The 15,769-nt window shown below is 33.4% G+C and overlaps 1 protein-coding gene across 1 annotated transcript; it reads right to left on the bottom strand.

Moving 5' to 3' along the window:
* Positions 1–384: 384 nt before the first annotated feature.
* LOC115986327 (60S ribosomal protein L18a-like protein) lies at positions 385–7,006 on the bottom strand. Its single transcript, XM_031109193.1, has 4 exons — positions 6,638–7,006; positions 4,447–4,528; positions 2,223–2,337; positions 385–885 (listed from the first exon to the last, which is right to left on the bottom strand). The coding sequence occupies exons 1-4, from the start codon at positions 6,900–6,902 to the stop codon at positions 826–828; spliced, it is 522 nt and encodes a 173-aa protein (XP_030965053.1). The 5' UTR covers positions 6,903–7,006; the 3' UTR covers positions 385–825.
* Between the last annotated feature and the right edge of the window lie 8,763 nt (positions 7,007–15,769).

Here is a 15,769-nt window from a genome sequence, read left to right as displayed (position 1 = left end):
CTATAAACATTTTCCATGTGTGTAGAGAAACTATTAATTGTGCTGACAAACTAGTAGCAAAGAGTGCTGCTATCAGCTCCACAACGAGTCTATTTTGTGCATTCGGGATTTCCTGGGTTTATCAGAAAATGAAAAAAAGAAAAGAAAAGAAAGGGAAAATAGATAAAAGTGCTTAAGGACGCTTAGCAGAGAGAGCATTTTTATCTTCTTTTTCATCAATTGTTGCTGAATTATAGCAGGAAAAAGGTAGCTATTTTCTCTATGCGACAACTTAAAAACCTCTGTTTAATGCACTGTAACTTGTCAAAAACACAATAGCTATCATCCAACTCAAGGCCTCAATAGCTAGACTCTGCATCGTACCCACCATAATCAAGTTGAAAATTCAAGTTCAACATTCATTCTCTTACAATATGGCAGAACGCATAACAAAATATAGTAGATACATTCAAGTTTCTAGAATTTCAGGTCTATAGTTGAACACTTCTTTCTCAAAAATGCCACAAACAGAAATAAATATATTGTAAAAATTTAAAGCGCAGCTGATCATGGTCAAAACACTACAAATACATAACATTAACCATTTTTCCTGTTTTGTTTCTGACCATAAGATTGAACCCATGGTTTTCAACTCATGATGCCTATGCCTTGCAACTAAGTTAAGACACCTCTGGGCTCATAATGTAAAACATTGAGGGAGCTATCAATTTTTTATTTTCACAATTTTCAAACTAAATCTTCTATCCATGCCAGGCTCAAAATAAATTTTCAGGGAAGTGCAGCAAGCATATACTTCGATTTGCTCCATACATAACTCTTGGAAGATCACCAATCATCAGCTCCCTTTGTCGCACCAAGAATTATAACAATGGTACCAATAATTGCCTGTAGATGGAGCAGTATTAAAGAAGTGTTAGACAGGGCAAAATGTAAGGAAAAGCTCTAACCTTGCTCTTCTGAAATCTAATTGAACAATAAAAAACCACAAATTGAGATTACTGTTTACAAAATCGAATTTATAGGGTACAAAAAGGGTGAAGATGAAATAGGATTGAGGATGTTCTCATACACAGGGAGAACATCATCCATCCCTAATTTAACCACATTCATGATTTCCACGTACAGTTGTACCATTGAAGTTTTTATTTTTCCTTTGTAAATTCTCTCTCATTTTCAATATTCTAAAACCCTTGCCCTCCATGAATTGAGCTGTAATACACCCAAATTTTTTAGATCTGGATTCTGGGTTTTCATTCATGATATGAGTTGTAATACACCGGTCAATCTATTTGGCATCAGCTTATAAGCTCAACATTTAGCTTTTAGCTTTTAGCTTTTATGTACAGTTTTTTAAAATCTCACTTTTTCTCACTTTTTCAAAGTACAAGTATACTTTAGCACACTTATGGTAAAACAATTTCAGCAAAAAGCTAGAAAAGCTATTCCCCAACGGATCAAATTTGCGGTTTCAAATTTATAATATGGTGTATTGGTCAAAGAGTAGTATATGGCCATTGGTCTCATCTTACTCAATATATCAGAAGTGCAAGGGTAGGGCCTTCTGGTAGTGTTTATTCATCTAGTTGGACAGAAGCAAAATCTGGCCTGACCAGACCTAATATGGCAATGAGGGCTGTTAACAGATCAGAACAGTATTCTAGTCTGACCTGATCAGACCAAATAAAGATTTGACTTTCAGCTTGAATACAGTTATGGTTCAAATTTTCCTACCAAAAAAAAGAAAAGAAAAGGTTTTTATGGTTCAAATTCAAATATGATTTCTAATCTCTCACTATAACTAGCTCAAATTCATATTTTAGTTAGATACAATCCCATTAACAATTTTAATAATGATATTTTGTATTCAGAAGTTAGCATTTTCAACTAAAAAACATCAAAGGAAAATCTGTCTTGATTAGGACTCAAGCTGAATCTGAATTTAAACATGGGCATGGGCTCAAGTATAAATGTAAAGTATACTAGCTGTTGCTAACAAGAATAAATATCTAACAATAGATTATCATTTTATATATATATATATATATATATAGAGTGAGAGAGAGAGAGAGAGAGATAAACAGTTAAAAAAAGAGCAAGTTGTGAGAGAGTGGAAGGTGATTGTTTGTGATTGGTGAAATCCATGAAGCTTGTTGGTAAAAGAATATGTTAGTAGAAAAATAAGTGGAGCATATCTTCAAGAGAGAGAGAGAGATGTTACTCACAGCAACTGTGCAAGCAATAAGTCCTGGTTTCTCTCTGTAATCAATTCTGGAACAGAGTAGAATAAGTGCCCCAACATACCAGGGGATGGCAGCAAGGAAGAAACCAATAATAAACCTTCAAAAGAGCAACATTTCCTCAGTATTAACAACCCATAATATTCTATCTCAAACAATAGAGAGAACAGAGATATATGATAAATACTGAAGACACAACATCCTTAATGGTTCCCATCATAACAATAGCATACATAACCAAAACCAAAAGGCAAATCCATGATTCCAGAAATTTAAGCAGAGATGGGGAAAAAACATACTCCCAGCCAACAAAATTCAAAAACCCAAACCATGTTATTGAGGGCAAGTACTTATCAAGAAAAAAATTTGTTATTGAGGGTATGTATGCATCAGTCCCAGGCTGACTGAGAGTGAGTGATTCAAGAAATTTGGACATAAATTTTCAGGCACCCAAGCGTCCACCTACTCTTAACTTTGATTTAGGCCACCGAACCAGATAGCCTAATCTAGTAGATTCTCACTGTCAATCAGATTTATCCGGATCATGAACCTTTCTCTTGAACTATGAGTACTAGTTAACTGGAAGCAAGCCATGTCAACATTTTACTGCCCAAATAAAGTGGGGAGAGAGAGAGAGGATTATTTGTTTCCACATAAAAGTTCTTTTTAACAAAGGAAGACAGGAAATGAATAAGGCAGAATTTTGCTTCAAACAATGTGGCACCAAGCCCAAGACAGATGCTAAAGGATCTTAAGTGTCTATGAATGAACACAACAACCAGAAGGCCAAGAAGCATTTTCTATTCCACAGCCAGGAAAGTCATAAAACTGGAAGAGCTTCACCATAACATTCTTAAATAATTTCCATATTTACACATGAATGTTTAAACCATTACTTCTAATGTTCTGCATACACTCAGGTTTTCTGATCAGAACGATTGCACCGAAAACAAATAACATACAGCAAATGGAGGCTAAAGCAAATCAACTAGGGTGGATGCCTCAATTTTCTAATTTATTTTAAAAAATATGAAAGCACTTATTACAGTGAAATATATGAAAAAAACCAAAGTTGTAGAAAAAGTATCTTCAAAGAAATACTAAATAATAATATATAAAAATAACTAATTAGATAAGATGTCCATCTACAGAGCAACGCCTTAAGTGATTGAAACGTACGTAAGTTGACATATGCAAAGTTATAAACGAAAATACCATGGGTACCCAACTTCCAGCATAAAAACCAAGCTAATGAAATTCCAAATTTCAGTATTATCATTGCCTGGGTACCTAGGCAAAGTAAAACTAGAAAGGAGCTAATCTAGTTATTAATGATTTTTTTTTTTTTTTTTTTTTACTTTTTAATGAAATTATTTACCTTTGTTTTTTTTTTCGAATCACAAATATGAGACACTACAAAAAATGTCATTGCCATTGGGCTCTCACTTGAACCCCAATGAAATTATTTACCTATTTTTTTTATATATATTAAAAAAGAAGTTTTATGAGTATTTTCTAAATAACAATGAGCGTAAAAACCTAAGGGAGACATCTACGAAAATAAATAAATAAAAAAAGCAAGACTAGCACCCTACAAGGAAACCTAAATTATATCTCTGACATAAACTCAACGTAGCAAGTGGATTACACCACAAGACTAGACTTAAAAGTGAGGAAGCGAATCTGATTTGGGCCCCATTTTAATGTCTTCTTCTTCTTTGAATTTTTGCACATATCAAGTCCTCTCCTCCATGCTACTGAAAGCCAGGAAAATAGAATTTGCACAATTGTGTGCCTCAAGATGTTGACAGAAGGTTAACAGCTTTCCATATTACAAAAACCACAATGCTGTATAAATATTAAGAATCAATCTTGATTTTCTGATGTTCATACCTGCTTATTTTTCTTTTTCCTTTTATTTATTTATTTATTTTTAATTATGCATCTTAAGCTCAATAGTATAATATTCTGAACATTAATATTTTTTTAATAAAATTTTATCAGGTATTAATCAAACTTCCCAGTACAAAATTAAAAATCAATTATATGTGAAGAATTGACTCCTGAAATCGCAAATTGACAGTAACCTCCACATTCAAGGATATAACTAAAAAACTCATCCTCAATTCTTTTTGAACATATGTGTTGAATTTATACTTCTGTGAGTCTTAAAAAATCTGATTATAAGGAAATAACGATGACAACTTACAGGCACCAGCCAACACCGATTCCACAGCAAGGAAGGCGACGCTCTCTCACTGCCACTGGTCTTCCCTCAGCAATTGCATAACCTGGCAAAATTAATGACATCCAAATTTTTTTAGTAAATAAATTCAAATGCCAATGTGTTTCGGTGAAGACTAATGGTAATGGGGAAGAAAAAAAAAAAAAAAAAAAAAAAAAAAAACCCTACCAAAAATTTGTATCCAGAAATTATATGGAATGTATGAATAGACATTATTGGAAATAGTTTACTTCAGATATGACCACTGGAATTTGAAATCTTGCAATCCCTCACAGGAAAATTTCAACCAACTCACTCACAATTTCTTTTATTAGTCAGATCCAGTGAGTTTAGCACTGACAACTTGACTATCCAACTCACTTACAAACTTCCCAGAATAGATTCCCTGTGGAATCATACAGAAACCAGAAGACCAGAACATTTAAAGTTGATTACATCATTATATGAACAGTTCACAATCACTTTCATATTTACTAGTTTTGGTGGTTACTTTAGTGACTTCAATAGCCAAAAAAAATATTTTAAAAACTAACTAATTAACTAATGAAATTCTATCATTAATAGATTTTGTGCTGCAAAGCTACATTTCAATTTAAAAATCACAAAACTTATCAGTCCATAATAGCTTTGGTTTAAATATTGCCATAAATTAGTTTTTTTTTTTATTCATATCATTGCTATACTTTAGCTCGACCATGAATTATAAACCAAACCATTTAGGGGAATTGAATGAGTGATTATTAAACCCAAGACAGCCTAGTTCCATTATCTCAGGTTGAAGATAGCTCATGCAAAGCCAACACTTTATTGCTCATTTTTTATGGCAAGTTCACAGGCACCCAATAGGCCTTGAACCCACAATCTCACCCTCCACCTTACTCTTACAAGGTCACTGTCAATGCCTTTTTACATGTTTCAAGTAGATAATCACAAAGGATATCAGTTTGAAGTGTGCGCATGATAGTAGTCCTAAGCAAAGGAAATTACTATTAACCAATATACAAGGCTCACTCATGCCCATAAGAGATCTCTCAATGCCCAAAACCTCCCCTTACAAAAAAAATAAAACTCAAATCTATCTCAAAACATATGTATGGAACCTTCCCATAAGCAAATTTTAATCATATTGATCACACTAAAGGAAATTTGTTTCTTATAAACCTATGTGATTATGAGTTTCTATGTTCCATATTGGTTATTATTAATAATTAAAAACCATAGGTTTCTTTAATTTTTTTTCTTTGTTTTGATAACTTGATAGCTACAATAAGGGAGGAGGGATTTGAACCCTAGATATCTTGGAAACACCAGGAGATGCCAACCACTTGAGCTACAAGGCTCTTGGCTCTTTAATTTTATTTCAAATTTGAGTTTTAGTATTTCTTTTCATTTAATAAGACCAACATTGATACTTAAAGCAATGTTAGCAAGTTCAAAATGAAAATAACTACCCACTCGTAAAACTTAAATTTTGGCCATGAACTTGCACTATAAACCTCTTCCACCTCATCTAAATTAAGCAACCTATATAACCCCAAAAATTACTCTTGGCAGCATAAATTAAAACCTAACACTTGGATATGTGTCAATGTATATATTCAGCATAAATTAAACAACCTATAAAACCCAAAAATCAATGTTTTGGGCAAACAGTATATAGATAGGACAACATTTCAAACCTATATTGTCTGATCTCCCCAGGCCAATACATCAATTGGTTTTTGGTGTAGAGGGTCCGAACCCAGGTCCTTATTTGACTACAAGAACCTTTATCAATTGAGCTAACTAGAGCCCAGTTTTGGGCAACCAGTGATCAAATCAAAACATCTAATTTTCACATCATTTTCATTGATCTCAACAGCACCACCAACAACAACCGAATTACACAACAAAAATGCTTTCTTTCAATAATGGGTCAAAATCTAAAACAAGAAAAGCCCAATAATTCAAGAAAGAAAAAGAATGGTCAAAATCCAACTCTTATCAATTGAGCTAAACTGAAACCCAGTATTGGGCAACTAGTGATCAAAACCAAACATCTAGTTTTCACAAGCTTTTCTTCAATAAAATAACATTCTCAACTTACACAAATGGATCAAAATCCAAAACAAGAAAAACCCAATAATTCAAAAAGAACAGAAAGAAGTAGAAGTACCTGGAACGGCTTGATAGCCCTGAGCATAGTACTGAGGAGGAGGAGGAGGAGGAGCTGAGGGGTAGGTGGCGCCGGGAGGAGGAGCAGGCTGAGGCAAGCCAATCACAGGCTCATGCTGATGCTGATGCTGCGGTGGAAGCGGTGGAGGATAGTTGGCAACACCTTGGAAGGTGCCATACTGAGGAGGAGGGTCATTTTGTTGATGCTGGATGTGGTGGTGTTCAGCTGGAACTGGGACTCCTTTGTTTTTCTCTTCTTGGCTCATGTTGATGTTGTCGGATCAAAGATTTTTTTTTTGGATTGGGATCTTTCTTTCTTTCTTTCTTTTGGGTTTGGAGAGTGGTGGCGTGGGAGCTGTGAAATGATTGACTCTTCATTGGTCGTTATCACTACAGTAGGTGACTTAATGGGTAAGTTTTTGGCTCCGTTGATTATAGGTTCTATTTTTGAAAAAATTTTATCGAAAATTAAAAAAATTGTTAAAATTTTTTCCATTCTCAATAAAATTTTTTTCAAAAATGGTATATTATTATGTTACTTAGGCCTCACTTTAGTAAAATCCAAGCTTTATTAGTAGCTTACAGTGAAAAATAATAAGTATTTGTTTGGATTCACGTTTACTCCTGCGTTTCAGGTTTGCATTCCAACCTTCTTCTTTTTTATTTTATTCACGCACAACAGCATTTAGGAGACAATATACTATTTATGTACTGTATGTGCACTGTTCATGTACTATATGTGCACTATTTATCAGAAAAAAAAATATTAAAAATAAGTCTTACGGTACTATTTACACATTAAAAAATTATTTTATTATAGTGTTTTCAATTTTCAGTTTCAACAAAAATAAATTGTATCCAAAGGACCTTAAAACACAGTTTGGACTTCGCTTTGGAAACACATTGGAGTTTTTTCTGTAGTAAATAGTAATTTGCTTGGATTAATTACTGTCTTACACTCAGCCCATGGGCCTGGCGGGCCATTGACCAGTTGAGGAGTTGGGTTAGAAGGGAAAACCTCAATGCTCATTTGGGCCTGGCCTAACCAGCTTTTAATAGATTTCTCAAGTGAACTATCAACGCCATCATTTAATGAGTTGATGATACGATAAATCATTACGATGTCGATTGTGATTGGAGAGAACCGAATTATTAATGATGCATTGATTGTTCGGTTGAGAAATCTGGCCTGAAAGTCTAAACCAAATTTCAGTGTCAGGCAAAATTTTCAGGGGAAGTTGCTATCATATTTAATGCAATTACTGTATTTAAGATATTGATGATGAAATGCTTTCCATTGTTGCCAGCCATGTGGAGAGGGAGAAGGATGAGATAGGAAAATAGAGAAAGGTGAAGGGAATTGAATTTGAGCGTAATGAACTCTATGCAAGGATAATGTTTTATAAAGAAATGTCCCAACTAACCTATTGCAACATTTCACTTCAAATCAAAATCTCATTAACACACCAGCCGAATTCATTTTTTAAATGAATTCAGTGTGTCATGTGCATGCAAAGTTCATTTCTTTAGATTGGGAAACAAATTCTGTGTGTATTGAAAGCTCTGCTCCTATGCAAGTGGCTAAAAGGAAAAGTACATTCAGCCACTGAAGGAGCAAAGAAGTAAAAAACCTAGAAAGTGGATTGAGTGGGAATAGATCCAAATTGAAAATAATAGAGTAATAATGGTGCTAAGGGTTGCATAGTACTTGGTTTGACAAATGAAGGAGGTAAATATAGGCATGTGAGTGGAGCTAGTTGGCACTACTTTGGAGGCGATTGTAATGGCCAACCAACTAGGAGAGAAATATGTAGGTTGGTGGTCCAATTGATCAAGATAACTGCATGGGTAGATCTTTGGTTTAAGAGCATTCGTATCGACTTGTGTAAATATTTCTATCTATTTTTGCATAAGAACTCACTTTTTTATATTTTAAATAATCATTTTTCAAAACATTTCACATCAAATTATCTATGATACACTACATTTTATTAAAATACTATCTTTTTATCAATTTTTTTTTTCCAAAATCATCTCTCCTTCTTTTCAAAGAAAAACCACCACATCTCTCTGTCTTCGTCTCTCCAAAATCACTCTCTTCATCCTTTCTAAAAAAGCCTCTCTATCCTCCACAACTAGTCTCTTCTTCCTTTCCAAATCCAATGTGTTCACTCTCTCTTCCTTCACAACAGTCTCTTCTTCCTTTCCAAACCCAATGCTCTCTCTTTCCTCCTCCACAAGGATCACAACAAGTCTCCTCTTCCTTTCCAAACCCAAGAATCTCTCTCCTCCATAACCAACCCACCCATTGCATAAATCTCCACAAACCAGTCGACGATTTTGGGTTCTCCCACGCACCAACAAGCCTACATAATCACTGTTCTCACTCTTGGTGGTCCAATTGGCGTCCTCCCCTGCCATCACAGATCAACCCATCCACAACTAGATCCACAAAAACCCAAGCAACCTGATCCACCAATAGTCCTGATCAGCGACCTTAGGCGACGATTCCATGTTTCCCTAACACAACGACGAGCACACATCATCACCATTCTCACTTGTGGTGGTCAACAAGTGTATTAGCGGAAGAGAGAGAGAGAGAAAATCTGATGTGGGATGGTGGAATAAGAAAATAACACAATGCAAAGCTAAAATAGCAATGTATATTTACACAATTTTGTAAATTTGCACACTTTACAATCGCTTATGTGGGTATATTTTTTGTTAAAATGTATAAATTTTACACATTTTTCTATTATATACCCATTGATGTGAGCCTCTAAAGCCAGTGCTTGGTTCAACAAATGAAGGGGGTAAATATAGGTATGTGCAATAGTAGCTCCAAAAATTGTTTTCAATGTGGTCTTTTAGAAATTTAAATTATACGAAACCTAATGAAAAGAGAAGTTCATATATTGACAAAAAAAAAAAAAAAAAAAAAAAAACAAACAAACAAACAAACAAATACATAAAGTTTTACAATTTCCTTTTACAAGTTTTCATATTTTGAAATTATTGCATGATAGTCTCATTATTAATACTAAAAGCTACATTTCTTTCAAATTTTAGTTCAATAAAACTTTTCATGAACTTTTTCTTTTTGTTTGAAAGGGCCAAATTTTAATTTTGTTGGGCCTAAAAAAATTTAGAGTGGTCACAATTTTTTTTAGGGGTAAACAAATCATAAATTTTTTAAAATTTAAATATAATTATTATTTTTCCCATGTTAGGGTCGTCTTATGATCACCCTACCTTCAACATAGAGCCATCCCTGGGCATGTGAGTGGAGATCTTTGGTTTAAAGCTTAAATCGACCTTGCATAATAGCCCCAATTTTTCAGTGTCCCAAGTTGGCAAGGGAAGTGGAAAACAAAGTTGTACTTGCCTAAGTAGGATCCATACTTCTCTTATATAAGATTTTTTAGTGCAAGGCTTTGTTGTGAAAATAGATGTGTAATAGCGTAAGTAGCTTATGTTCTCCATTTACCTTTTTCTACAACTCTACTAGGTCGAATAGATTGGATGTTAGAAACCTATGAAAAAAAAAAGTGTAGTCTTGTTGAGTTTATGACGTATATTTATGAGCACAAGATGAAGACCTAAGATTTGTTGAAGAAAAGAAAGATTCTAGAATCTTGACTCTTGGTCAATCAATCGAGATTTAATCTAGACTTTTCAATTCCTTCTTGATCGACTGAAAATTGCAGAATCAAAATTTGACCTAATACGTATTTCATTAAATCGGTTGTACATGTGGGTTTTTGTAACCCTAATAGAAAGTCTATATAGAGGCTTTATTATGCAAGACTTTTAGAGAGGTTCGAGAGACTAATACCCTAACACTACAAAAAAAAAGGTTTTGTGGCCACATTTTTAAAACGCAGCTATATGTCAAAAAAATGTGGCTATAGCTTATAGCTGCGTTTTTTTAGGCCGTGCTTTCTAATGTGGCCTAAAACCTGTGACTATAGGACTGACAGCCCTATGGCCGCACTTTTTAACCGCGGCCCAAGACCAAGTCCTATAGCCTCGTTTAAAACACGGCCTAAAGATCTGGTCTTGAAAACTGCGGCTCTTGTTTTTTCATTAAGCCGCGTTTTTCAAAAATGCGACTTTAGTCCGTCTGGGGCCGCGTTTTTTAAAACGTGGCCTAATGCCCTCGCGTTTTGTAGTGTAAAATTTTTAGAGAGAAGATCTTAGCATCCATCTTATGTACCCAGGAGTTTAGAAAGAAGTTTTTTCCGGTTGTTTCACCTTAGTGTTAATATTGTGAAAGTAAAATTTCAAGAAATTCTTAGAGTCGGTTGAAGGTTTTGGTCTTGAAGCGCAAGTACTCCATATGTGGAGCATTCATATAATAAAAGAGTTTAGGTTTGAAATTGTAGAAGATTTCTATGGTAAGGTATTCATCTATTGGGATTGTAAAGTCTAGAAACAAAAGTTTTGTATTAGATAACTTTCTCTTTACTATAATGGATTGCTCATTTGGAGAAAGTTTTCCACACAGTGGTTTTTTCCTGGGATAGTTTTCCTTGAGTTTTCTATTTTGTCACCACATCGTCATCGTTGTCTCTCATTGTGATTGATCTTGTGTGATTGGTAATATCTACTTGATATGGCCTTATATGTTTTAATGATTTACACATAAGTGAACCCATGACCTGTACTTTGGCATATTTGGACTAAATTCGCTGCATTATTAACAATTGGGTCTAAAATTCCCTAACAAATATTATTTTTTTTTGCTTTTCTCCGTTGTCGTGTGCCTAAACCTATAGTAAAATTCCTTCCAAATTAAGTTTGCGGTGGAAATGGACATGTTCTATTTTCTTGATTTTTATATACATATACACTAGTTGGCATTGTGAGCACATTTAGACTTGTGAATTATTATATTCTTATCAACCAGTCCTCCAAAGTCCAAACCCAATACATGTGTTTTGCGTCCCCACCAAATCCTCAAGCAGGGCAACATGCCAACATGTCCCTTAACCTTTACCGAAAGGAAAAGTGCATTCAGCCACTGAAGGAGCAAACACGTATAAACCTAAAAAAGTGGATTGAACTTGAACAGCACCCTCTGTATTATCCAATTGTTTGATTAGTCGTTGGTGGGGGCAGTTAATTGAGTGAACATCATATTCATGCCGTTCGGTTCTTGCCTTTTATTCGGTAGGGTCTTAAGTCGAGTGGATTTCATTTCACAAGTAAAATGTTTTCCGCGTATGATAATAAAATTCTATTGCCGACACCAAAAGCTGAATTAATCATTTAATTTTGGAGCAAAACGACAAGGACATTTGATTTAATAGAGGCCACTAATTGATGATACTTAGCAACTAAGAAAATTGTGGTTCTCTATTAAGAAGCCGTCCTCATATATATCTCCTAACATGAGCTAGCTTTTCTATTATTATTATTATTATTTTTTTTTTGGTTGAGAAGAATGAGATTTTCCAATTGATAACGATTTTAAAACATGTTACGTATATATACGATTCTATTTATTAATATAACATAAACGCTTATGCGGTCAGGTTTAGACTTGACCACTTCAGGCAGTATTAATTAAATTAATTGATAGATTTGGTCAAATATTTACTTCTTAATCATAGACCTCATCAAATTCTAATTAGCTGGCTCTATTAGATCAAACTGAAGAATAATTAAAATTTTATTATATTATGCAAAACCCTAGCTACAAGATTATATATTGAAATAATTTTTCTTAGCGTGCATGTAATGAGACTATGACTATATATGGGAGTCATGCCTTACGTCATGTAACTCATAGAACTAGTACGAGGACACTTTTATGGCTTTTCCTTTTTTTTTTTTTTTTCTTTTCTTTTTTAAATTAAAAAGACTTGAATTAGGTTCCTATACATGTGACTTTAATTAGTTGCTATTACTTATTAGTGGTTTTTTTTTTTTTTTTTTTTGAGGAAATTACTTATTAGAGTGGTTTCTCATTGACAACCATATAATATATCTCCCTAATCTTTTTATAAGATATTGTATGGTAGATTTGAGATTTATAAAGATTTGGGGATTCTTTTATTACTTGGGAAAAAAAAAATACCGGAGCAAATCATGCGTTGTTTTCATATTGAAGATGGAGTTCTAAAATTAAATTGACAAGAGAAAAATACGTTTGTCTTTCATAAGTTTATGATATATTTTCTGGCATTTGAAAGTGGCCACTTCAGAGAGATTGTAAATTGAAATTTTCCCTCCCCAAGTACTAATTTGTACATTAAGTATATATATGTTACATCGATCAGTTCCTTAATGCATCATTCCAGCTGGGCATTGGGCCCTTTGAAATAAAAATCTTGATTCCAACATTTGAGGAAGGGCTCTATCTTATTCTGGTTCATTATTGGCTTTCAATGAAAGAAGATAACATTTCAATTATTTTATTTTATTTTATAATATAAATTAAAATGAATATAATTAGGAGATTTGAATCTTGAATATCTCTAATAGGAATATCCATGATTTTAAAAGTTAGTATGGTCAAAGATTACAAGAGGCCATTGGCCATTTTTAGTTTTTAATCATTATTTTTTTTTTATATAGTTTGAATTATTTATTTATTTATTAACTAATTCGATAATTATAAAGTTTCTAGGTGTTTAAACTTTAAAGCACGTTTTCTAGTTGGGTAGCATTGAGAGTAGGGACCATTTATTAATTATAATGGGGAAAGAAAGATTTGAACTTCGTGTCAAAAATAGCGTCGAAAATATTGTGGGTGTTTAATGCGCGTTGGTGGGGCAATATTGAGTGTAGAGATTTTTTGAACACCCTTTTTCTATTAAGGTTGAAAGTCAAAGCATGATGCATAATTGATTCTTAGATTTATTGCTGGGACCATGTAGCAGTTGGGGTAGTTTGAGGAGCGGGAGTTATGAACGCTACCGTACGTGTATTTAAATAATATTTTTCATTTTTTTTGAAAATATGTCTAAGTAAAAAGGCGTGTAAAAATACATGTAATATTATTTAATAATTGAAAACATATGTTTAAACATATATACCAAATACGCCCCGCAAGCTTATAACTACTTGGTCTAATGTGGTTTATTATATTTGGCTGTAAAGACTAAAGTGTTGTCTGTGTTTACCGTTGCTATGTCAAGTCAGAAGAGGCTACCTTCTTATGATTTTTTTAGTAAGAAGAAGGCTAAAATTTCATTAAAGTAAAAAGTTTTATCAACCTTGATTATAGAATTGAGATGCGTTAGAACATCCTTCATTCATACCAAAAGACTTATGACATGAGTAGTAGAATTTTTTTTACGGTGAGTATGTGAAAAACTAATATTCCAAAAAAACATTAAGGCTCAAGACGAGCAATAACATTATTTTTGTTGGCTTATACAATTGTTACTTGAATATATCATTTCCACACCTGTAAAACAAACCAATACGCACCATTACACTCTGTAATCCGACTATCCTTCACCATTGACCAAATACACAGATCACCACCCTTATTAGTTGACCACCCATCACCAAAATACCGAGTCATAACCACGCACAAAACCAAATTAACGAAGCCTTGAATCCAACCAAATTCCAACACCCTTCCCCTAACTTCAAAACCAAGAGCAAATAATAATACAAATGTGATGCGCCATATTGATTTCGAATCAGTTGAGTGTTTGTTGTAAGGGTGTGTTTTGAGTTCCACATTAAACACATACTTATTTGATCTAGGTTTATATAACTACAATGAGCCTCAATTGTAACTAAACTAGTATTTTGAACTATAGCGTAAATATAACTAGTGTTTTTTCTTGGTTCACAGACATTGCTTTATAACGTGGGCTCTAACAAGGATATCAGAGATCTAAGTGGAGGAGATTATAATGTCCAAAATTAATATCGAATTAGTTAAAGCCTTTGTTGTGTGAATGTGTTTGTTTTAAGTTCTACATATGGCATGTATTGTATTGATATGTGTTTTATAAATAACTAATGTGTAACCCCATGCATATGTACGGTACATTTAAAAACAATTACAATTATTTTATATATATAAATTGTTTGCTTATTGATTTTGAATTAAAAAACAAATTGAAATTAACATTTAGAATAATAAACATAAAAAATAGAATTAGTCATGCCAAGACAACATTTCCTAAGGGATCAATCCCTTCACCAAAATAACTTGGAAAAGAGTTTGACAAAGACCATCTTGCTAAGATGTGTAGCTTTGTTAGCATTCCTATACACCCAATTAAACTCCAGCCAGTCAAATCTTGCATTTAGCAATCTGACTTCAACAACAAAATTAACAGTTCTCTAGTGCACTAATTTGGATCTATTGGTCACTACCCCAACTCAAATTTTAGAATTATCCTCAATTACCACATTCTAAAGCTACTTTTGACCTGCTAATTCCATTGCCCACATAAAAACTTTGGCTTCCACTTGAATAGGGACGTTAGTATTCACTTTTTTTGAGAAGGCAAATAAGCTACACTATAAGCCACATTCCATGGGTGCATGTAGGAGTTATGCTTTTATACATGATTCTGATAGCAAGTTCAACATGACATAAAATGACCATGAATGACAACATTAAGGAGAAAAAGTTGTCTTAAAAAATTTAAAACTCAAAGTTTGCCTTGGACTATGGACAATGACAATGCCTCAAGAATCAAGATTAAGTTATGTACATTTGATTTGCGAAGCTTAAGGTCAAAAATACAATTATCAAATGACATGCACCCACTAATATCCTCTGGCTCACAAATTGAACTTTAAAGTATCTTCTCTCTCAATCATGGCATTCACCCACTATTATATTATGCTATATGATTCTCATATGAAATATTTCCAGATTCATTCATATGTGAATCTTCCAAACCAAAATTCACTCACGAATTAAGACAAATAAATAGTTTTCGTTGAGAACTTTCATTAGTTCCACTATATTTTCTGCTATATGATACCATTGTTTCTAGCAATGTTTAGTTTCATTAAAAGTCACGCATAACTAAGTACATACTTTGAAGAGCATTACAAACAATGGAAATATATATATATATATATATATATATATATATTGTAAACTAAACAAATTTCTTTGAAAATGGGCCGAAGTTATAATTTTCCTATT

Source organism: Quercus lobata, chromosome 4 (genome assembly GCF_001633185.2).
Source record: "Quercus lobata isolate SW786 chromosome 4, ValleyOak3.0 Primary Assembly, whole genome shotgun sequence".
Lineage (NCBI taxonomy): Eukaryota > Viridiplantae > Streptophyta > Magnoliopsida > Fagales > Fagaceae > Quercus > Quercus lobata.
The sequence above is the reverse complement of the archived record's forward strand: the minus strand, read 5'-3'. Positions and strand labels throughout refer to the sequence as shown.